The sequence below is a fragment of the Nomascus leucogenys genome, chromosome 18, assembly GCF_006542625.1.
Source record: "Nomascus leucogenys isolate Asia chromosome 18, Asia_NLE_v1, whole genome shotgun sequence".
NCBI lineage: Eukaryota > Metazoa > Chordata > Mammalia > Primates > Hylobatidae > Nomascus > Nomascus leucogenys.
In genome coordinates this window covers 6,128,522-6,153,675 of record NC_044398.1, presented here as the reverse complement: position 1 = coordinate 6,153,675, position 25,154 = coordinate 6,128,522, and the positions used below count along the sequence as shown (strand labels likewise).

The 25,154-nt window shown below is 38.6% G+C and overlaps 1 protein-coding gene across 1 annotated transcript in view; it reads left to right on the top strand.

The window, feature by feature from the left end:
* Positions 1-25,154, top strand: part of BCKDHB (branched chain keto acid dehydrogenase E1 subunit beta) — a 234,311-nt gene that overhangs the window by 5,806 nt on the left and 203,351 nt on the right. The window contains exons 2-3 of the mRNA XM_030798123.1: positions 13,049-13,126; positions 14,662-14,730. Coding sequence (XP_030653983.1) covers positions 13,049-13,126; positions 14,662-14,730 — 147 coding nt within the window. The remainder of the gene's footprint in view (positions 1-13,048; positions 13,127-14,661; positions 14,731-25,154) is intronic.

The window sequence follows — 25,154 nt, the reverse complement described above, 5'->3', positions numbered from 1 at the left end:
ATATCTCTGTTTTGGTACCAGTACCATGCGTTTTGGTTAATATCTCTTTTTAACAGGGGGCCTGGGCAGCTTGATACTACTAGAAATTACTGTTGGAAGATTTGTTTCTCAAATTGACAAATCAAAGGAGGAGTAAGGGATCTTATTTGTGGCTTTCCTTCCATTCCCATAATAGTCGTGGACTGGGAGGAAAGTTTTCCTACATAAGTAGTAAGGAAAGAAACTGAATTTGTATTGAAAAGAAACTGAATTTGGGTGCCCATGACGTCCAGAGTTACCTGGGGGCTCCTCAGTAGTAATTACGATGTTCCTGAACAGGGGCAGTGAGGAAGACCCCAGGTTGCTTCAGTCTTCATCTAATTTCTCTTTTGCACTGCTAGAGTTTTGCCTTATTGAACCCCTTGGTGGGAGCAGGGCCAGTCAATCTTCCAGTGCCAGGGGTCGTAACTGATGCCCTCGCATTTTTGTCAGGGGACTGGCAGAGGCTTAATACAGTCTTTTATCCAATTCTCGTTTTTCTTGCATTTGAAGCAAGAGTCTTTGCTGTCCAGATTATCAGAGGCAAGCCAAATCAACCAAATTCCAAGTGGCTGGTGTGCTCCATCAATTCCTGCAGGCCTGAAATAGGTAGCCTAGGACTTCCAAATAAATAGAACACATGATGACTTGCTGGAAATTTGCAGGAAACAAAATAACTATTCTCAGAACAAAATAAAAGCCTTCCACTAGAAACTAAAAAAGTCTATGGTTTTATATATATGCATACACAAGTAAAACCCAAAGGAGAACAAATAGCAAACAAATGAAAATTAGAAGGAAAAACAAATAGACATGAAACCATCTCTAAATTTTTCCTACTTAGTCTACCCTGGGGGCTACAGTGTTACCCAGAGCCCCCCAGAAATCCACATAATGAATATTTTATTCCTGATACACAACTCAATATCCTTAATTCCACCAGTATCACCATACATACTGTGCAATGAAGAAATTCACTCTAGGCACATGACCAGTAAGTACTCCAGTGCCAGCTTGTTTAGTAAAGTTATACTTAAGTCATGTGAACTTGAAAATTGCTTAGACTTAATTAATTTATGAGTGCTCCTTTAATTATAAGCCAATCTGGTAGACACAATATATAACAATAAATGTACATACAAATAAACACGTCTAGACATGTATACACAAACACAAATGAAGATCCGATAGCTTTTACCTTGGAACTCTAGCCATGAGATAGCAATACAAGCCCACTGGTTTTACTCTTTGACCCAATGGGTAATCCAGTGAAGGCTGTGAACGAAAATTTCAGGTCAAGCAGTTTCCATGGTAGTTTGATTTTTAAAGGCCAAACTTCCCCAGAGTCCAAACACTGGGGCCGAACAGCACCGAAGGAGAACACCACATGCTAACCAGGCCAACCCTACTTAGAACAGCAGCACAAAAGCCTGGATACATGCACCTCCATCCCACCTTCCCATTCAACAGCAAACTCCAGAATTCCAAGCAATACTGGGCCAAACAGTATTGCAAAAGAATATCAAGTTTACTGAATCTTTATTTCCCATGACTATATCAAACACACACAAACAATGACTGGAGCACAGTTCAACTGCTGCAGCAACAAACAAGCCCCAAGAGTGTCCAAACTGTCCCATTGTCACCTGCGAGAGAAAATTCCAAGGAGGCCTTTGTGCTAGACCTCAGAACCTCTGCTGAGGGCGCCCCCTTTGGAGAGAGGTTCAGGTCTGGAGTTGGATCCCCCAGTTCCCCTTTGGGATCTCATCTTAGAGTGTCAGATGTCTCTGACCTTGGTTGGGCATGGGTGCTGCTTTGTATGTTTTCCCTCCAGAGGTGATGGCCTACTATGAAATTTGTTTCGTCCCTGAATGAAAGCCTCAACTTCTAGCATACTTATAATTTGATGAGACCATGCTTTCCCTTGCTTCCTGTTCCACTAGAGTGTTAGCCATGAACTTTAATGATAGGAACCGGAGGCTGGGTGCATTTCTTTTGTCCTTAGCAAGTCAGATAGAATAGGAGAAAGGTCAAAACTCCTAAGAGACATTATTGTTTGCCATTACTGGTTAACTCTATAGGATAATTTGGCATAAGAACCCTGTAGGAGAATTTAGCATAAGAAAACAAAGTTTAAGTCACCTGAAACCTGTGAATTTACCCTGGAGGAGCTGCCGTGGCCAACAGCAACACACGTAAGCATCATGGACTATAGCTGGAAAAGATAGAAAAGAGTCCTCTCCTTCCACCTCCTGGTATGGGCAGCTATCCCCCTTGGCCTTCAGGTAACACTGGAAAGTGACCCCAGCCAGTTGCCCACAGTTATCAGGGAGCTACTAGGAAATGGCCACTGAAAGACTGAAAAAGGAAAAAGGGAGAGGACTCAAGCCTGTCACCCAAACTGGGCAGTGGTGGTCAGGTGCTTCCACATAGAAAACTCTCAGTTTCACTGGAGAGTGGCCCCGGCCAGAAACCTGCAGTTGCCTCTGTGCTTAGGCATTGTGGGCTGAAGGGCCCAAGTTGGAAAGGGAAAAGAGAAAAAAGCATTCCCCTGTATGGAGCAGAGAGGAAAAGGAGAAAAAAAGTAAATCTCCAATTTTGGGCTTAGCTCCTGGCTGGCTTTCCAAAATACATTACTGGTGGAGGATGTCCAGGTTCTTGACATTTTGAACAAAGAATTGGACAAAAGGCACAAAGAAAGCAAGGAAAAAATAAAGCAACAAAAGCAGAGATTTATTGAAAATGAAAAGTGCACTCCACAGGGTGGGAGCCGGCTGGAGCAAGTGGCTGAAGATTGCAGGTTACAGAATTTTCTGGGGTTGGTCACTTTCCACAACCAATCGGAAGCTGAAGTGAAGTTACAAATTTACACGCTATGCAAATGTCTAATTGGTCGCAGAAAGCAGCCATTCAGAGGCTGAAGTGAAGTTACAAAGTTATACTCCTATGCAAATGAAGACTTGGCCCATGACTAGCCTGATTGGTTGTGGGAGGGGATCAATCAAAGGTACTTCGAATTTTTTCATCTGCCACGCAGAAAAGGGGCAAGAGGATTGCAAAGGGAGTGGCCTCTGGTCCTTTTGTTTCTTGGGCATGGGAAGTTGGGGTTGGGGTTTTCCTTTTGATTTAGTTCTAGGAAGTCAGCATGAGTTGGCCTTAGGTTCCCTGCCTCCAGACCCTATTCTGCCTCAAAGGAAAGAAATGGCAAGCTCTGGAATAGAATATAGTAGTGCTAGATTTTTTTTTTTTTTTTTTTTTTTTTTAAGTACAGGGTCTCACTCTGTTGTCTAGGCCGGAGTGCAGTGGCTCAATCATGGCTCACTGCAGTCTCTGCTTCCTAGGCTCAGGTGATCCTCGTACTCAGCCTCCAGGGTAGCTGGGACTATAGGCATGCACCACCATGCCTGGCTAATTTTTTGTAGTTTTGTAGAGACAAGATTTCACCATGTTGCCCAGGCTGGTTTTGAACTCCTGGGCTCAAGCAGTCCTCTTGCTTTGGCCTCCCAAAGTGCTGGGATAAAAGGCATGAGCCACCACGCCTGGCTAGTGCTCCTAGATTTAAGCTATATTTTGGAAGTAGGATTTGATAGGTTGGATGTGAAGGATGAAAAAAAGGAAGACATTGAAGATACCTCACTGGTTTGTGGCACGGGAACCTGGGTGGAGGGTAGTGCTGTTTGCTAAGATGGAAAAGATTAGTTTTGGGAGCCGACACAAGAGTTCAGTTTGTGCTTCTTGAAAAGCTCAAGAAACTCAAGTGGAGAACTGATGACTGTTGGATATAAAAGTCAGGAGTTCAGAGGAGAGGCCTGGCTGGGTTGGAGATAACCATTTGGGAGTCACCAACATATAAAGGGGGTTTTAAAACCACTTAGAGATTGAGTAGAGGAACCAGCTTAAAGGAAGGGAAGCACCATTGTTTCTTGACAGAAGTTACCAGGTGCCCTGAGATGGGGCAACCCAGGAACTCTAGACCCAGTCCCTTCAACTTTACACTTTTGTTCCTCTCACTTTTGTTGTCTTTAGTTGACCCTTCCTCATCCTCTGCCAATACCATTTACTTCCTTTCTTATCATGGATATGTGATATACACTGGCACCTTACAAAGGCAATTGCCTTTATGGATCTTTCATTTCATTTTTTTTAAGAGAAGGGCTCTTGCTATGTTGCCCAGGCTGAAGTGGCTATTCACAGTCACAATCATCATGTACTACAACCCTGAACTCTCCTGGGCTCAAGTGATCCTCCTGCCTCAGCCTCCTGGGTAGTTGGGACTATAGTCACGTACTACTGTGCCTGGCCCATTTACATTTTAATACAAAATGTTCTGTCCCTGACGTTTGGGTTCTCCCTCAGTCTTATTTTATGAAGTAGATGCTGGCTAACTCTTCAGCAGAGTTTAGAATAAGATAGAGATACATACCTGGTCAATAGAGAGGGATTCCTGGAGACTAGGGTATCTGGAGGGAGGGTAGAGGTTTTGTTGGGGAAAACAGGTAGTTTCTTAGTATCCTGTTATTTCATGATGTGAATTAGTGCCAGATTGTTTCATTGACATCATTCATCATGCTTCACCAGGCATATACTGATTGTCACTTGTGTGTTAGGCACTGTGATAAATGCTGGGGTTTCTTTTTTTTTGAGACAGTCTCGCTCTGTCACCCAGGCTGGAGTGCAGTGGCACGATCTTGGCCCACTGCAGGCTCTGCCTCCCAGGTTCTTGCCATTCTCCTGCCTCAGCCTCCCAAGTAGCTGGAACTACAGGCGCCTGCCACCATGCCTGGCTAATTTTTTCTATTTTTAGTAGAGACGGAGTTTCACCATTTTAGCAAGGATGGTCTCAATCTCCTGACCTCGTGATCCGCTCACCTCGGCCTCCCAATGCTGGGGTTTCTAAGAGGAATATGATGAGGATGTGCTGTAACACACAGGTCTATATCAATAACTAGGCAGCACAGAGGAAAGCCAGTGCTGAACGTATTGGCACAACCTTCACTTTCTGCAAGTAGTCCCTAATTTTCTGTATCATAGCTGTATATTTTTATGTGTTTGGGTCTAAGCTATAAATCCACTCACTTACCGTGTGCTCTGCTCTTGGCCTTATTTATTTCTGGAGATTGCTGACATTTGCCCTTTTCCTCAGATGCTCTATCCCTGTGGGAGTCTTCTCTTTCCCTTTAACACTACTGCATACTGCATAGTTATTAAAGACCTACCCCATCAGACTGTTGATGCAATAACACCTCTTATTTGCCCCCCTCTTTCTGCAGTTTGTCTTTGAATGTGACATTGGTAGGTCTTTTTTCTTACACATTTCTTTCTCTTTAAATTGTTGGTTAACACTTTTCTTTTAGTTTCCTTAAACCTTTATTGAAACAGTGTTTGCATGTGTTTGTTCATTCATTCATTCAACAAATATTTATTTAGCACCTATTACATGTCAGGCCCTGTTGTGAGCACTGTTGACACAGCTCTGATCAAAAGCATTTAAGGATACCAGTCCTCTTGGAGCTTATGTTCCATTATGGTCTTTACCTTCTGCCTATATGTCACCGCATTTTTTCAGCAATGCTGATGACCTGCGTATTCATGATTCTTTACTTAGTACAATTTCAAGTAAACAACTCGATGCCAGCCACAGAGCCCTGTTTTAACAATAGGCAACCATTAACTTGCATCCTTGATACAGGAGAAAGTGTGCTGCTGCTGTATTTTGTTGTTGTTTGTTTTGGTATACCTTTTTATCTTGAAAAAGAATTACCAGTCTGGTTTTAAAATGTAGCAGTCATTTATTAGTACTGTGTGATTGCATAATTTGGTAGCTGTGCTTAATAAATTTTTAGTGATGTATATAGATTATTTTTCAACAGTCTTACCAGTAGTACAGCTTTGGTTAGCACATGCTATAAGTAGGTTTATCTTAATATGGCAGACATAAGCATAGTCTATGAATAGTCTTTGATGTAGCCTCTAGGAGAATAAATAACTCTAAGGAAAATATATATTAAAAAAAATTACCTGTGAATAACTTGTGATTTCTTCTTGCCTTGTCCACAAATCATGCTGTAACTTTAAAAAAGAATCGAAAAGTAAATGCTGCTCCATTAAAATTTGTCATTTAAAACTTAGAAAAGTATCTGGTAGAATAGCAATTAATCTAAAACCCTAAAATTTTGAATCTATTTGAAAAACTATTCAGGAGTGAAAGTTTAGGTATTCACATGGAAATAATTACCTTTAAATACCCTTACTGGTAAATTATTTTATACAAGACGAATAGATTCTTTGTGATTATCAAGCAATAATTGAAATGTTTACTTTGTATGATTTTTATTATTAAAGTCTTTGCTTCCTCCCTACTGATAACTTGCTGAGCATCAGTGCGATAAGATGTCATGTCATTCAGTATTAATCTGAATGTTTGGCAGACTTGAAATAAATAGCAACTTAGATATTTAGACATTTAGTTGGGAATAGGCCCCCAAATCTGGCCATAAACTGGCCCCAAAACTAGCCATAAACAAAATCTCTGCAGCACTGTGACATGTTCGTGATGACCGTGATGACCATGATGCCCACGCTGCAAAGTTGTGGGTTTACCAGAATGAGGGCAAGGAACACCTGGCCCACCCAGGGTGGAAAACCGCTTAAAGGCATTCTTAAACCACAAACAATAGCATGAGCAATCTGTGCCTTAAGGACATGCTCCTGCTGCAGATAACTAGCCCAACCCATCCCTTTGTTTCCTATAAGGAATACTTTTAGTTAATCTATAATCTGTAGAAACAATGCTTATCACTGGCTTGCTGTCAATAAGTATGTGGGTAAATCTCTGTTCGAGGCTCTCAACTCTGAAGGCTGTGAGATCCCTAATTTCCCACTCCACAACTCTATATTTCTGTGTGTGTGTCTTTAATTCCTCTAGCACCGCTGGGTTAGGGTCTCCCCAACCAAGCTGGTCTCAGCACATTTTTATTCCGGCTAGGTTCTTAGCTATGGAAATCCTCATAGACAAGTCAAGATCTTACTTTATGAAATGTATGCAATAGGAGAGTCAGTGGGATGTCACTGTGATTGGGAAAAATGTTTACCCAAAACTATTATTTTCTGAAGCTGGGCACCAGTAAATACTTGAAGAATATTTACAAAATCAAGAAGGATTTAAGGAAAGTACAGGCCTACCTCGGACATACTGTGGGTTTGGTTCCAGACCACTAGAATAAAATGAATATTGCAATATAGTGAATATGACAATAAAGTGAGTCACACAGATGTATTGGTTTCCCAGTGCATATAAACATGTTTACATTGTACTGTAGTCTAGTAAGTGTGCAATAGCATTATATCTAAAAGATCAACGTACATACTTTAATTAAGAAATACTTTATTGATAAAAATTGCCAACAATCATCTGAAACTTTGGCAAGTCATAATCTTTTTGCTGGTGGAGGGTCTTGCCTTGATGTTGATAGCTGCTGACTGATCAGGGCAGTGGTTGCTGAAGGTTGTGGTGGCTGTGGCAACTTCGTTAAAAAAAAAAAAAAAAGACAACAATGAAGTTTGCTGCATTGATAGAATCTTCCTTTCATGACAAATTTCTCTGTAGCATGAGATGCTGTTTGATAGCATTTTACCACAGTAGAACTTTTTTCAGAATTGAAATCAATTCTCCCAAACCCTGCCACTTCTTTATCAGCTAAGCTTATGTAATATTGTAAGTCCTTTGTTGTCATTTCACAGTGTTCATGGCATCTTCATCAGCAATAGATTTCATCTCAAGGATCCACTTTTTTTTTGAATTCATAGAAAGTAATAGATTCCATCTCAAGACTCCACTTTCTTTGAGTTCTTCAGGTTGCATCCGTAAAGAGCAGCTCCTCATCCATTAAAGTTTTATCATGAGATTGTAGCAATTCAGTCACATCTTCAGGCTGCACTTCTAGTTCTCTTGCTATTTCTACCATGTCTGCAGTTACGTTCTCCTCTGAAGCAAAGTCATCCATGAGGCTGGGCATGGTGGCTCATGCCTGTAATCCTACCACTTTGGGAGGCCAAGGCTGGTGGATCATCTGAGCTAAGGAGTTCGAGACCAGCCTGGGCAACATGTGAGACCTGGGCTCTACTAAAAATACAAAAAAATTAGCAGGCATGCTAGTGAATGCCTGTAATGCCTGGGGTGGCTGTGGTGTGAGAACTGGTTGAACCTGGGACGTGGAGGTTGCAAAAAAAAATAAAACGAACGAACGAATGAATGAATAAATAAAGTCATCCATGAGGGTTGAAATCAATTTTTTTCAAACTCCTATAAATGTTGACTTCTTTTTTACTGTTTTTTGAGACAGAGTCTCACTCTATCACTCAGCCTGGAGTGCAGTGGCATAATCTTGGTTCACTGCAACCTGTACCTCCTGGGTTCAAGTGATTCTTGTGCCTCAGCCTCCTGAGTAGCTGGGATTACAGGTGTGCACCACTATACCGGGCTAATTTTTTGTATTTTTGGTAAAGGATGGGGTTTCGCCATGTTGGCCAGGCTGGTCTCGAACTCCTGGCCTCAAGTGATTCGCCCCCCACTTGGCCTCACAAAGTGCTGGGATTTCAAGTGTGAGCCATCACGCCTGGCCAGTGTTGACATTTTGAAATTTCATGAACCATGAACATTCTAAATGACATCTAGAATAGTCAGTCCTTCCCAGAAGATTTTCAATTTACTTTGCCCAGATCCATCAGAGGAATCATTATTTATGGCAGATATAGCTTTACAAAATGTATTTCTTAAATAATAAGACTTGAAAGTAGAAATTACTCCTTGATCTGTGAGCCACAGAATTGATGTATTAGCAGGCATGAAAACAATGTTAATCTTTTTTTTCCTATTTTTTTCCAATTTTTTTTTATTATACTTTAAGTTCTAGGGTACATGTGCACAACGTGCAGGTTTGATACATAGGTATGTGCCATGTTGATTTGCTGCACCCATCGACTCATCATTTACATTAGGTATTTCTCTTAATGCTATCCCTTCCCCAGCTTCCCAATCCCTGACAGGCCCTGGTGTGCGATGTTCCCCACCCTGTGTCCAAGTGATCTCATTGTTCAATTCCCACTTACGAGTGAGAACATGTGGTGTTTGGTTTTCTGTCCTTGTCATAGTTTGCTGAGAATGATGGTTTCCAGCTTCATCCATCTCCCCACAAATGACGTGAACTCATCATTTTGTATGACTGCATAGTATTCCATGGTGTATATGTGCCACATTTTCTTAATCTAGTCTATCATTGATAGACATTTGGGTTGGTTCCAAGTCTTTGCTATTGTGAATAGTGCCACAATAAACATACATGTGTATGTGTCTTTATAGTAGCATGATTTATAATCCTTTGGATATATACCCAGTAATGAGATTGCTGGGTCAAATGGTAATTCTAGTTCTAGGTCCTTGAGGAATCTCCACACTGTTTTCCACAATGGTTGAACCAATTTACACTCCCACCAACAGTGTAAAAGTGTTCCTATTTCTCCACATCCTCTCCAGCATCTGTTGTTTCCTGACTTTTTAATGATGGCCATTCTAACTGGCGTGAGATAGTATCTCATTGTGGTTTTGATTTGCATTTCTCTGATGACCAGTGATGATAAGCATTTTTTCATATGTCTGTTGGCTGCATAGATGTCTTCTTTTGAAAAGTATCTGTTCATATTCTTTGCCCAATTTTTGATGGGGTTGTTTGTTTTTTTCTTGTAAATTTGTTTGAGTTCTTTGTAGATTCTGGATATTATCCCTTTATCAGATGGGTAGATTGCAAAAATTTTCTCCCATTCTGTAGGTTGCCTGTTCACTCTGATGGTAGTTTCTTTTGCTGTGAAGAAGCTCTTTAGTTTAATTAGATCACATTTGTCTATTTTGGCTTTTGTTGCCATTGCTTTTGATGTTTTAGTCATGAAGTCCTTGCCTATACCTATGTCCTGAATGGTATTGTAGGTTTTCTGCTAGGGATTTTATGGTTTTAGGTCTAACATTTAAGTCTTTAATCCATCTTGAGTTAATTTTTCTATAAGGTGTAAGGAAGGGATCCAGTTTCAGCTTTCTACATGTGGCTAGCCAGTTTTCCCAGCACCATTTATTAAATAGGGAATCCTTTCCCCATTTCTTATTTTTGTCAGGTTTATTAAAGATCAGATGGTTGTAGATGTGTGGCATTATTTCTGAGGCCTCTGTTCTGTTCCATTGATCTATATCTCTGTTTTGGTATCAGTACCATGCTGTTTTGGTTACTGTAGTCTTGTAGTATAGTTTGAAGTCAGGTAGTGTGATACCTTTAGCTTTGTTCCTTTTGTTTAGGATTATCTTGGCTATGTGCACTCTTTTTTGGTTCCATATGAACTTTAAGTAGTTTTTTCCAATTCTGTGATGAAAGTAATTGGTAGCTTGATGGGGATGGCACTGAATCTATGAATTACTTTGGACAGTATGGCCATTTTCACGAACAGATTCTTCTTATCCATGAGCATGGAATATTCTTCCATTTGTTTGTGTCCTGTTTTATTTCGTTGAGCAGTGGTTTGTAGTTCTTCTTGAAGAGGTCCTTCACATTCCTTGTAAATTGGATTCCTAGGTATTTTATTTTGTTTGTAGCAATTGTGGATTGGAATTCACTCATGATTTGGCTGTTTGTCTGTTAATGGTGTATAGGAATGCTTGTGATTTTTGCACATTGATTTTGTATCTTGAAACTTTGCTGAAGTTGCTTATCAGCTTAAGGAGATTTTGGGCTGAGACGATGGGGTTTTCTAAATATATAATCATGTCATCTGCAAACAGGGACAATTTTACTTCCTCTGTTCCTAATTGAACACCCTTTATTTCTTTCTCTTGCCTGATTGTGGCTAGAACTTCCAACACTATGTTGAATAGGAGTGGTGAGAGAGGGCATCCTTGTCTTGTGCCAGTTTTCAAAGGGAATGCTGCCAGTTTTTGCCCATTTAGTATGATATTGGCTGTGGGTTTGTCATAAATAGCTCTTATTTTGAGATATGTTCCATCAGTACCTAGTTTATTGAGAGTTTTTAGCGTGAAGTGCTGTTGAATTTTGTTGAAGGCCTTTTCTGCATCTGTCGAGATAATCGTGGTTTTTGTCATTGGTTCTGTTTATGTGATGGATTACATTTATTGATTTGCATATGTTGAACCAGCCTTGCATCCCAGGGATGAAGCTGACTTGATCGTGGTGGATAAGCTTTTTTATGTGCTGCTGGATTTGGTTTGCGAGTATTTTATTGAGAATTTTTGCATTGATGTTCATCAGGGATGTTGGTCTAAAATTCTCTTTTTTTGTTGTGACTCTGCCAGGCTTTGGTATCAGGATGATGTTAGCCTCATAAAATGAGTTAGGGAGGATTCCTTCTTTTTCTATTGATTGGAATAGTTCCAGAAGGTGTTGGGGGAACCCGCCCCCAATATTTTAATGTAGGTTCTTTCTATTTTCCATAATTTTTGTCGGCTGGCTGAGAAATAGAGAGAAAGAGTACCAAGAGAGGAATTTTACAGTTGGGCCACCGGGGGTGACATCCCATATTGGTAGGACCGTGATGCCCACCTGAGGCTCAAACCAACAAGTTTTTTTAAGGGTTTCAAAATTGGAGGGGATTTAAAACAGGGAGTAGGTACAAAGATCACATGCTTCAAAGGGCAAAAAGCAGAACAAAGATCACATGCTTCTGAGGTAACAGGACAAAAGGCAAAACAGAACTACTGATAAGTGTCTATGTTCAACTTTGCACATATTGTCTTGATAAACATCTTAAACAACAGAAAACAGGGTTGGAGAGCAGAGAACCGGTCTGACCACAAATTTACCAGCTTGGAGTTTTTCCCCACCCTAATAAGCCTGAGGGTACTGCAGGAGACCAGGGCATATCTCAGTCCTTATCTCAATCGCATAAGACAGACACTCCCAGAGCAGATGTTTATAGGCCTTCCCCCCGCCCCCCTCCCCTCAGGAATGCATTTCTTTCCCAGGGTATTAATATTAATATTCCTTGCTAGGAAAATAATTTAGCAATATCTCTCCTACTTGCTTGTCCATTTATAGGCTCTCTGCAAGAAGAAAAATATGGTTCTTTTTGCCTGACCCCGCAGGCAGTCAGACCTTATGGTTGTCTTCCCTTGTTCCCTAAAAATCGCTGTTATTTGGTTCTTTTTCAAGGTGCACTGATACCATATTGTTCAAACACACATGTTTTACAATCAATTTGTACAGTTAACACAATTATCACAGTGGTCCTGAGGTGACGTACATCCTCAGCTTACAAAGATAACAGAATTAAGAGATTAAAGTAAAACAGGTGTAAGAAATTATAAAAGTATTATTTGGGAACCGTTACATGTCCATGAAATTTTCACAATTTATGTTCCTCTGTCATGGCTCCAGCTGGTGCCTCCATTCAGGATCCCTGACTTCCTGCAGCAAGAAGGAATGGTACCAGCTCCTCTTTGTATCTCTGGTAGAATTCAGCTGTGAATCCGTCTGGTCCTGGACTTTTTTTAGTTGGTAGGCTATTGATTATTGCCTCAATTTCAGAGCCTGTTTTTGGTCTATTCAGAGATTCAACTTCTTTCTGGTTTAGTCTTGGGAGGGTGTATGTGTCCAGGAATTTATCCATTTCTTATGGCTTAGATTCCTAACACCTGTCTGTGCTTCTTCCCAGACCACTCACTTTGACTGGTCTCCTTTTCTGACTTTCCATAGGTCTTATTGTCTACACACATTTAGTCACTTGGTTATATTCCTTCTTCCTTTTTTATACTTTTACAAAAAATTGTTTAATATGGGTAAATTTTGCCCCATTAACAAGCTTCTCCAGGTCTGTATTGCTTTTGTATCTTATAGCATTATTGTAAATAATTCAGCAATTTGCATAATACTTTTCTTTGTACCTTGATTTTAGTCAAGTTTTAATTAACTGTTAAGAAACTGGTTGTTTTTACATATTTTACAACATATGAAATTATTTTTTGTTTTTATTTTCACAGGGCAAACTCAGAAAATGAATCTTTTCCAGTCGGTAACAAGTGCCTTGGATAACTCATTGGCCAAAGATCCTACTGCAGGTAACCCTGATATGTGCCTGAATTGTGGTAGCTGTGTTAATTCCAGAATTGAAGATTTGCTTAAAATATTTATGTGGAACTCAATGGTTAACATTGTATCTACCTGAAATTTTCAAAGGTATGATTGGGGCTAAATAATCAAATCACAATATTAGTCCACTTACTACCAGTTAGTTCTCATGTATATTTAATATCAAGTCAGCTTTCTCTTACAGTGTATGTGGTCCTGATATTATATTAATAGCTTCTGGATTAAAACCTACTGTGTACTCCTGTTTCTTTGGCATATAGAAAAAAACAAAATACCTTTTCATTCGGCTATTTATTTATAAAATGAAGACTTGATTTTATGCTTCCTTTTGGGATACATTGTCATTCAACTTGTAATATGTTTTGGAAATAATTGTAATATTTATATATAATTTTATAAGTATCTTAATCTTCATCTTATTAAATCATTGATACAAAACCAATTGTTCTTGCACTGTATGTTTTCAAATTTTATTGGCTTTACTTCATATATGTATATACATATATATTTAACATATATCTATATATACAGTTTATATATGTGTGTGTGCATATATGTTTACTGTACATTGGGCTTCCACCTGATAATCTGTAGTTTTAAGGTTAAATGAAAAACAGGTTGTTTTTCAGGGAGAAGTGGGAGCTGGACTAAAGGATGATTAGATCTTGATTTGTTTTGAATGCTACTTGTGAATGATTGAACTAGAGAAGTAAATTCAAACATAGAGAAGGGTGAGTTTTTTCTTGGGCTCGAGAAAAACTGGTTGGGTACATTTATGAGACTAGCATTCAGCTCTATGAGTACTCCCTATTTTAAAGCTCCTGCCAATTTCCACCTACACCATTCTTTGCCTTGCTTACTGTGTCTGTCATGCTTGCCTCCTTTCTGCTTCACACAGTCTAAATCCCATTCCTATTTGTGACTGTTCCCTTAGCTTGGAATGCTCTTCTGATGGCTTACTTACTGTATACTGTGTCTCAGGAAAAACCACAGGCCTGGAAGTCTGGAGCATGAGTTATAGTTCTGCTTCTAGCTTTCTGACTTGGCCAGTCAATTTACTACTTCTCTGGTCTTGTTTTCTTCATGGATAAAACAAATGAGATTCTAGATCAGTGGTTCTTTCTCAACTGGGGATGATCTTAGTCCCCACTCCCACAACTCTCTTTACATTTAACAATGTAAGTGAAGACACTTTTTGTTGTCTCAACTGTGTGTGTGTGTTTGTGTGTGTGTGTGTGTGCGTATGTGTGTAGTAACTGTCATCCAGTGGATAGAGACCAGGGATGCTGCTATGTATCTACAATGCACAGGACAGGCCCTCACAACAAAAGAATCATCTAGTCTAAAATGTCAATAATGTAGAAGTTGAGAAACCTTGATATACATCTATGGTCCATTTATCTTTTGTGATTTAAAATGTAAACATTTAAATTACTTATTTCTCATTGTTAGTATTATTTAGGGATTATTAAATAAAATGTATTATTTAAATACTGTTTTTCAGTAATATTTGGTGAAGATGTTGCCTTTGGTGGAGTCTTTAGATGCACTGTTGGCTTGCGAGACAAATATGGTAAGTAAATACCTATATGAATAGTATTCTGATAGAACTTTTACTAAAAGATCTTAAAAATACAAATATGCCTACTAAATTTTTTGTCATATCCTCATTGTATGGATGAATTCCTTTTCATTTCCAATGCCACCCGCAGAATCCTTTGGCCTATATTTCCTCAAATGTCTTCTAGTGTCCCTCTGATCTAGTTCATATTACACATTCAGTGTAATTGATTCCAAAATAATCGTCATTAAATGTATTATTTATTGTGTCATTCTTCTGTCCAAGAACCTTTGGTGTTTTATTGCTACCTGCCTTAGCCAATTTCAATTCCATTGCCTCCAGTTCAAGATTCTGCCTGTTGGGTCTTTATTAGCAAATTTTATCTTTTCAGGAAGAGAGAGAGAGAGAGGGAGAGGGGTTTAGTTTTTAAGGAACTGGCTCATGTGATTGTGAGGCTGGCAAGTCCACAGGGCAAACAGGCTGACTTGAAACTCAGGCAGGGCTTCTGTTTTAGTCTTGAGGCTGAATTTCTTTTTGCTTGGGAACCTGCAGTCTTTTCTCTTAAGGTCTTAAATTGATTGTATGAAGCCTACCCACATTATAAAAGGTAATCTGCTTTATTCAAAATCTACTGATTTAAATGCTAATCACATCTAAAAAATACCTTCACAACAACTTCTACACCTGTGTTTGACCAAATATTAATAACTGGGTGCCATAGCCTGGTCAAGTTGACATATAATGAACCATCACATTATCCTTCTTACATGTTTTATCCCAGCTGATGTCTTTAATTGGCACGTGATTGATTTCTGCCCATTGCTTTTATTAATTTCATTTGACTCAGTTAAAATAATCAGAATGCATTTTGGTCCATCTTTGAATTCCCACTCTTCTGACTTGCTGTGTAAGGAATGTATTTTGACCTCCTGTTGTTAGGGATACCTTTGAAGTGCTTTTGACATTTTATTTTTTCTCTTAGTCTTATCTGATTTAGAATTCAGCAAAGCAGTTCACGTGAGGGCTGGGAGGAGCTGATATCTCCCTCTCCTTTCCTTTGGCATTGCTCTATATTGCTTGTGTGTTCATACGGGGCAAGAGGAGTGAGGGTCTTTAAAATTTTTTTTTTAATTGTTGTCTCTTTTTCTGTTCCACTGTTTCTGAGGTTATGTTATACTTAAATCCAAGAACCCATACATGTTCCATCTCACTTATTGGGAACTTCCATCTTAGTCTTTTCTCTTCCATTTATAGCAGGTTGAGTTTCTGGATCCAGCCCCTCTGCTTTCTCCTACTTCCAATACCTGCTTAGACCTTGAGGTAGTTGGGCAAAAGATTATTTTTCCTGATCATTTAGACTCCTGCTACAAACTTTTAGATCTTTAATAAACAGTTAAAAATCTTTACACATTTGATTTCAAAAGTAATGCATATACATTGTAGAACATTTGTAAAATATAGAAAAGCATAAAGAAAATAAAAATTGCTCATGTTTTCAGAGATAACTTGGAGATAAACCACTGTACACATCTTGGTATATATACTTCTAGACTGTATTTGAATATGTTTGTATACATTAACTAATATTTCAAACACAGAATTATACTTCTGTAACTGAGTCTTTTCTGTATCTGGTATAGCTATGCTGTGGAGCAGTGTCTAGACCTCATGATTCCATCTTGCCTGACGCAGTGTAGTAGCATGCCATGTGCTTTCTGAATAGCTGATATTTATTCAGCACTCACTGCGTCAGGTACTGTTCTGAGTGTATTACATGTACTGCTTCATTTATTCGTCCCAAAAAATCCATTTAGGGGTTTGTGTAGGCTGTTGAGTCCTCTGTTGGCTGTCTGCCCAGATTCTCATCCATAACACTCTGCTTACCCCTTCTGTCTGGCGCATTTTATCGATGCCATCTGCTGCTCACACACTGGTGACTCCTGAATTTCTGTCTCTAGTTCAGACTTCTGTTCTGAGCTTCAGATCTGTGTATTCACTTTCTACTGCACATCTTCACCTCAGTGTTCCACAGTCACTTCAAACTCAGCATTTCCACACCTAAGGTTGCTACATGCACCCAGCAAATGTATGCCTCCTAGTGCATCTCCTATTTTGGTGAATATATCACCATCCATCTAGTTACCTAAGCCAGACACTGGGGAAATTCTAAGTGTCTTCCTTCTTTCTAGTTCTCCATATCTGGTGAAGTTGTACAGTTCTGTCTAATCTGGCCCCTCCTTTCCATTCTTACTGCCCTGATACTTCAGATCTTTAATTTTTCTTTGCCTGCAGAATTTTATTTCTTTTCTTAGCAGTCACCACTCCTTTAGTCTTACCCTCCCTCCAATCCATTCCCTGTCTTGTTGCCAGTGTGATGATTTTAACATGCATATTTCTTAGCAGGACATACAAAATACCTTTTTTTTTTTTTTTTTTTTTTGAGATGGAGTCTCGCTCTATCGCCCAGACTGGAGTGCAGTGGTGCGATTTCGGCTCACTGCAGCCTCTGCCTCCTGGGTTGAAGTGATTCTCTTGCCTCAGCCTCCTGAGTAGCTGGGACTACAGCTGCATGCCACCATGCCCTGCTAATTTTTGTATTTTTAGTAGAGATGGAGTTTCACTGTGTTGGTCAGGCTGGTCTCAAACTCCTGACCTTGTGATCCACCTGCCTCGGCCTCCCTAAGTGCTGGGATTACAGGCGTGAGCCACTGCGCCTGGCTACCAAAGACTTTGAGAATTACCTAGGTAGCTACCTGACCTCATCTGCTTTTATTTTTATTTTATTTATTTTATCTATTTTTTATTTTTTACTCTACAGACCTAGGAACTTGAGCTTTTTAAAATTTTTACTAAAACTAATGTTGAGTTAATGGTTGTTTCTCTTAAGCCCCCTGTTGTTTTTTCTTCTCTCTTCCTTTGCACTTGCTATCTGGGTCTCTCTCCCCTGTCTGATTACCTGGTAGACTCCTATTTCTTCTTCAGAAGATTCCCCTGTGAAACTCTTCTGGACCCTCCAAGCAGACTCAGGCAGTTCTTTATCACTATTCACGCTGCACCTTTTAGATCATGAAAGTTGTACTGTAATCCATAACTCCACACCAGAAAGTGGTCAAAGGCAGCAGATCTTTAAGCTGTTCCACAGAATGGATCCCTAGGACCTAATATTGTATCAGGCAGTATTTATGAAGTGCATGCTGTTGAGTGAATTTACCCTTTGCTCTCACTTAGTGTCCTACTGTCTCAGGAAGGGGATTTCCCTCTCTCACATTAATTATTTAGGTTGGTCTGATTTTATTTTCCTTAAAAAATAGGTTAAAATGGGGAGAAACTAACCCTTAACTTGAAAAAGTCCAGTGCTCTTAGAGGGCACCTGCAAATTTATGTTTCCTGTCATGGCAGGAGCCTGAGCTAACTGATGGCTAAGTAACTCTTAGCTTTATTGTCAGCAGCTGCTGTGAACTTTTACAATAGTTTTAGGGCAGTGAAGTTACACTTTATTAATTTCAGGTTGAGGATGTTGATCAAGATGAAAAATTAAATTGCCGATACTTTCTAATGAGAGTAAGTGAGCTTCTGTTTTCAGAAGTGAAGAATAAAGGAAAGGCTGAAGAGAAATATATTAAAATACATTTTTCTTACATATTTAAAAAGTAACACTGAAAAAATTATCTGCCCTTTTGAATATAGGGCAGGAATTTTTAGCTATACAGAAGCATAACTGTCTGCTTAGGATTTTTTAACGATAATTTGTATTTAAAATAAGTAAAAGATTATGTTGATATAGTTCAATATAACGATCAAGTCACACTGCATTAAATGACATAGCAAAGAAAACCCTTGTGCCAGATCAGTTGGCTTTCTGGGGATTGCTGAATGTTGAGTTGGAAAGGATCAAGTCAGTAGGTGGCAGCCTACCCTTTGAAATGAGAACATCCCTCTTGGCATTGTGCCAGCACTTGAACTGCTGCAAAGCATTTTATATTCCGTCAGAAGACGGAATTTGAAGGATTGTGGGTTACTGACATATGTTGTAAAGCTGGATACTACTTGATATGACAAAGAAGGAATTGCATAATTAGAGGCAATGCTATAAGAAAAGGAAGAGAGGCATAGAACATTTTGTATTCCAGACGATCCAGATGAGTGTGGGTTTAGTACCACTAAACTGGTTCTCTTCCTTGTCCTTTGATAGAACAAAATAGTATGAGTGCTTTGAAAATTAAAAGAAATAAAATAGTATGTCCTTATCAACATTGCATTTCAAATGGCAGCTTTAACCACTGTACATAATGAGATGTATTGATTAGGAGCAACAGCTGGACCTCTGGGGAAGCAGGGAATGGGAGAGGGCAGTTAAAGGTAGTTGATTTGTAGGGTATGTGTAATTTTATGTTGAATGCCACACATGCTTTCTTTCGTTCTTTTTTTTTTTTTAAGACGGAGTCTTGCTCTGTCACCCAGGCTGGAGTGCAGTAATGCGATCACGGCTCACTGTAACCTCTCTCTCCCAGGTTCAAGCGATTCTCCTGCCTCAGCCTCCCGAGTAGCTGGGACTACTGGTGCCCACCACCACACCTGGCTAATTTTTGTATTTTTAATAGAGATGGGGTTTCATCATGTTGGCTAGGCTGGTCTCGAACTCCTGACCTCAGGTGATCTGCCTCCCTTGGCCTCCCAAAGTGCTGGGATTACAGGCGTGAGCCACTGTGCCTGGTGTCACACATGCTTTCATTCATATGAGTAATGAGACAGATTCCTCATGGCATATACAAAATCCATACTTATTCTCTGAGAGAGAGAGAGAGAAAGAGAAAGAGTGTGTGTGTGCATATATGTTATTAAAATAAGATTTTGGTGTGTCAGGTTTAAGGTATGTTTGTAACATTATTCTCTACTGATACAACTTGCCTGGTTGTGGTTCTTAGTGTATATTTGGCCCACTTATTGGAGGAAATTTAGGTGAGGAAAGGAATAGCTGAGAACCTCCTGAATGAGTCTACAGGCCTAAACATGTGCCTTTTCGTGGGACTTGATGTTTTTCCATTACTGTATCCATTCCTTTACACCACAAGTGTGGCCTGTCATAACAGCTTGGGCAAACTAATATAACCACTTACTTGTTTTCTTATGTAAACATCAGTGAAATTGTATAACCAGATACTTTAATACACTGAAGTCAGGTTGGAAAACTAGGACAGGCGTGCGGTGAAGGCAAGTTTTTGTCTATAATATACCAATATTTGGGAGTTGACTTTGGGCCTCAGTATCCTCATCAGTAAATTGAAGGGAAAGGACCATGTGGTCCTCCGGGATTCTTCCAGAGCATACATTGAGGTAATCTTTATGGTTTTATTTGTTGTTTAAAAAGAGGAACACAATTTTTTCGTGCTTTGATTCCCTTTACATTTAGAGGTTTTTTTGAATATAGTTGTTATAGCATTTTGGAACCATGGGGTACCTTAGGCATTTAATTTAATTTTTTCTGAAGATGTCCCTTTTCCAGCGTTTTATTTTATTTTATTTTATTTATTTATTTATTTATTTGAGTTGGAGTCTCACTCTGTCACCCAGGCTGGAGTGCAGTGGCGAGATCTCAGCTCACTGCAACTTCCATTCCCCGGGTTCAAGCGATTCTCGTGCCTCAGCCTCTGAGTAGCTGGGATAATAGGCATACACCATTATGCCTGGTTGATTTTTGTATTTTTAGTAGAGATGGGGTTTCACCATGTTGGCCAGGCTGGTCTCGACCTCCTGACCTCAAGTGATCCGCCAGCCTTGACCTCCCAAAGTGCTGGGATTACAGATGTGAGCCACCTCACTTGGCTGCTTTTCCAGCGTAAGTTTTAAATTTAGGGGTGTTAGCAAAATCTTTGCTCTCTTATATATTTTTTGTGAATTATGAAATTAATGTCTTTAACAGAGAAAGTGACCTTCCATTATATGTTCTTGTTGCAAAGAAAGGGTTATTTGGGTGATACTCATACTCTTGAATTTAGTGTCAGGGTTCCATTATAGAATGGCAATCTGTGAGATGGGGGTTTGGTCTCTGGGTTGTTGAAACTAATTTTGCGGAAGAAAAAAACAGGATAAAATTCAGGAAAATTCCTTAGGGAAATTGAATATGTACAGGATTTATTTCCCCTATTGAAGTATATATATTTATGACATACAAGCAGATTGAATACCAGATATAGATTGTGAGATGTCTAACTGAGGAATTTGGAGTGAAAACAGGTATTAATAAGTTCGTGTAAATCTGGTTTTCTAATATATTTATTAAAAATATTTTTAAAGGATTGTTAGTAGCTTTAAATTGCTCGTGATATTACAAAGTTCTTTTGTTTTCCAAAGGTGCACATGTTGGCAGAACTAGATGAACATGTTTAATATGCCTTTTTTTCCCCACAGTGCTTTTTTCACAAACATTAATTTATTTCTAAAAATTATGGCCAAATATACATAACATTTACTGTTTTAACCATTTTTACAGTTCAGTGTTATTAAGTACATTCACGTTGTGGTGCAATTATTACCACCATCCATCACCAGAACTTTTTTCATCTTACAAAACTGAAACACTATAACCATCAAACAATAACTCCCCATTTTCTCTCCAGCAGTCCCTGGCAAGAACCCATTCTACTTTCTATCTCTATGAATTTGACTACTCCTTATGTGAGTGGAATCATATAGTATTTGTCCCTTTGTGACTGCCTTATTTCATTTATAATAATGTCCTCAGGGTTTATCGATGTTTCAGCATGTGTCAAAGTTACCTCCCTTTTTAAGGCTGCATAATATTTTGTTGTATGCATATACTTCATTTTGTTTATCCATTCATTTATTGATGGATGTTTGGGTTGCTTCTGCCTTTTGCCTATTGTGTCCTAAGACTGCTGTAAATACTGATGTGCAAATATTTGGTAGTGTCACTGCTTTTTTAATTCAGAAGAACAAAGTTGGAGGACTCACAGTTCCTTTTTTCAAAACTTACTGCAAAGCTATAGTTATCAAAATGGTGTGACAATGGCAAAAAGACAAACATTGACGAATGGAATAGAATATTGAACCCAGAAATAAACCCTTGAATATCTGGTCATTGATTTTTGACAACGATGCCAATACCATTCAACAGGGGAAAGGACAGTCTTTTCAACAAATGATGCTTGGAAAACTGGATATTCACATGCAAAAGAATGAATTTGGACCTTTATTTAACACCATATACAAAAATTAACTCAAAATAGATCAAAGACTTAAATGTAAAACTGTAAAACTCTTAGAAGAAAATGTAGGGGAAAAGCTTCATGAAATTGGATTTGATAATGACTTTTTAAATATGACTCTAAAGGTATAGGCAACAATAAAAATAGATAAATTGGACTGCATCAAAATTAAAAACATGTACTTTGAAGGACACTATTAACAGGGAAAAAAGGCAGTTCACAGAATGGGAGAAAATACTTGCAAATCATGTGTCAGACAAGAGATTAATATCCAGAATATATGGAGAACTTCTAAAACTCTACAAAAAAAACCCCAGTCAATTAAAAAAATAAGCAAAGGACTTGCATAGACATTTCTCCCAAATTGATAGTTTATATATAAATTACCAATATATAAATTACCAATGAAAAGTTGCTCAACATCACTAATTATTAGGAAATGCAAGTCAGTATCACAGTGGAATACCACTTCATACTCATTAGGATGGCTGTTATCAAGAAAACAGGAAATAACAAGTATTGCTGAGGATGAAATTGGAATCATTATGCATTGTTGGTGGGAATGTAAAGTGATGCAGCCACAGTGGAAAACAGTACGGTATTTCCTCAAAAAATTAGAATTTCCATATGATGCAGCAATATGCCTTTCTTTTTATCTCATTTAAGAAATCCAGCTGAATGAGTTAGCATAGAAAATGGAATGGAAATATTGATGCATGCTTCATTTACTTTAGTTTTTCTGATTTATTGCTTTGATGACCTTCTGTGATTTTCCAAATAAAGATTTTAGACACTACTAAAATTAGAATGGGTACAAATGGTCACTGTATTTTACTTTCTCTAATTTATAACACTGACCTCTCAGAACTTTAGTTCTATATGACGTGGATATAGACTACATAAGAATTTCTCAGCCTGTCAGCACTATTTATTTATTTCTCTATTTATTTGTTTAAGAGTCAGGGTCTTGCTCTGTTGCCTAGACTGGAGTGCGTTGGTACAATCACACTTCACTGCAGCCTTGAACTCTTGGGCTCAAGCAATCCTCCCGCCTTTCACAGTATTCTCACTGTTGGCCTGTTGACCAGTGGCTTAACAAATACCGTTTAATAAGATATTTAATATATTTTGTAGGATATCAGAGCTGGGGAGAAATGGAGGGTACATCTAGTCTGGTGGTTTTCAACTGCTGGTGATTTTGGCGATGTCTAGAGATATTTTTGGTTGTCATACCTTGGGGGGTACCACTGGCATCTGGTGGATGGAGACGTGGAATGCTGCTAAACATGCACAGGGCAGCCCCACCAAATAACTGTCTGTACCAAAATATCAATACTGTTGAAGCTGGCTGGGCATGATGGCTTACAGTTATAATCCTAGTGCTTTGGGTGGCCAAGGTGGGAGGATTGCTTGAGGCCAAGAGTTTGAGACCAGCCTGGGCAACATAGCAAGATGACCCCACCCCTACAAAAAATAAAAAAAAAAAATAGATGAACAGGGTGGCACACAGCTGTAGTCTAACTGCTTTGGAGGCTGAAGCAGGAGAGCCCAGGAGTTTGAGGCTGCAATGAGCTGTGATCATACCACTGCATTCTAGCTTGGGTGATAGAAGGAGACCCGGACTCTAAAAAAAATAGTGCAGCAAGGCTGAGCAACTCTGATCTGTTTCCATGGAATGTGGACACTGAAATTCTGAGAGGTGGAGTTGCTCAGTGCCAAGTGGTCTAGAGCTCATGCTTCCTAAAACCTGGTTCTTGGCTTTTTGTACTATATATTTTTCCCTCATTTATAAATGAGCAGCTAATTTATGTAAAAACATAAAAATAAGGAATTCTAATGAAACAAAGGTCATGGGTTTTGATTAGTCATGAAATCAGAGGCTTGTGATCAGAAACCCATATTAAAAAGTTTGAAAAAAATCTATTTTTGTGATTCTCTTGTGAACGAGATTTTCTGAGTGCATCAGGTTATTCTGGGGTTGGAGCTACTGCTCTAACCATTGTTTTCAACTTAATTGATTACACAATAAATGTTAGAGCTGCCAACAGGTGTTCTCTTTGACATTTTAAGCATCAGTCAGAATGTAATGACCTTAAGCCAGTTTTTCTCAGTCTTATTTGACAATGGCATGCTTTTAAAAATGTTCAGATGTGAGCACCAATTGGGGCTTGGAAGATAGGCTTGGATTAAAGTGAACAAGGAAAAATGGGATTATAGGTAATTATTGTCAGAAAGTATAAAATTGATTCATGTATCTTTTAAGCTTCACAAGAATTAGAAAATGAGACCATGTATATTTTATTAAGAACAATATGTATTAGAAAAGTAAAAGATCTTTGTTTTATATGTTCATTATCAAATATGACATCCACATCCTCAAGCCACACATCCACGTAATATGAAAGATGTTGCTAAATTAGTTTCCCAAACCTGATTCTTAGTCTTCTGAAAATTCTCTTCCAGACTGGTACCTTTAACAGGGGGAGGAACCCAGACATTTTTTTCCCTTCAGTATTTAGAATTTCTTGAATTAGTACACCCTAGATATTTTAATTGTTTTATTTTTGACAGCTCTAATTTTTGCACATCGAAGCCAGTGAATTTTCTTATGTATTTGGAATTGCTTATTTTTTGATTCAGATATAATTTTTGGATTACAAGCCTTTTCTTTTTGCTTTAAACTTCCCATTTCAACCATAGATCATGGGGAAATCTGTGTACATAGTTGAAATTTATTTTATTGAGTAATAAATGTTAGATTGTAAAATCAAATAAAATACAAATATATACTGAAATTTTAAGAGAGTTTAACGTAAAATGTTATCCACTAAAAAGATGAATTATGTTAATCCTAATATGAGTTATAAATACTGTCTATCTATTATTGCTCAGGTTGGATGTCAGGTAATGTGTGACTTGCTGCCATTCCTAGGTATAGCTGACCCATACGTAAAGGTAGAGTAGAACATAGAACTATTAAGTACTATCGCTATATGTTTAGCCCTTTTCTTTCAGATCTAATAATACCTTTTAGAAGGCCGTAGGAGTCCCTTTGGGACACTGGAATGGGAATAAAAACATATAAAAATAATACAAAGTTGAGGATTTTTACGAATTTGAAAAATATAGTAGTGCTTACTCTGAATCTCTCTATTCATGCTTTTGATTACCATGCTGCAATATTGGCTGTGTTGGGGGAGGAGGAGTATT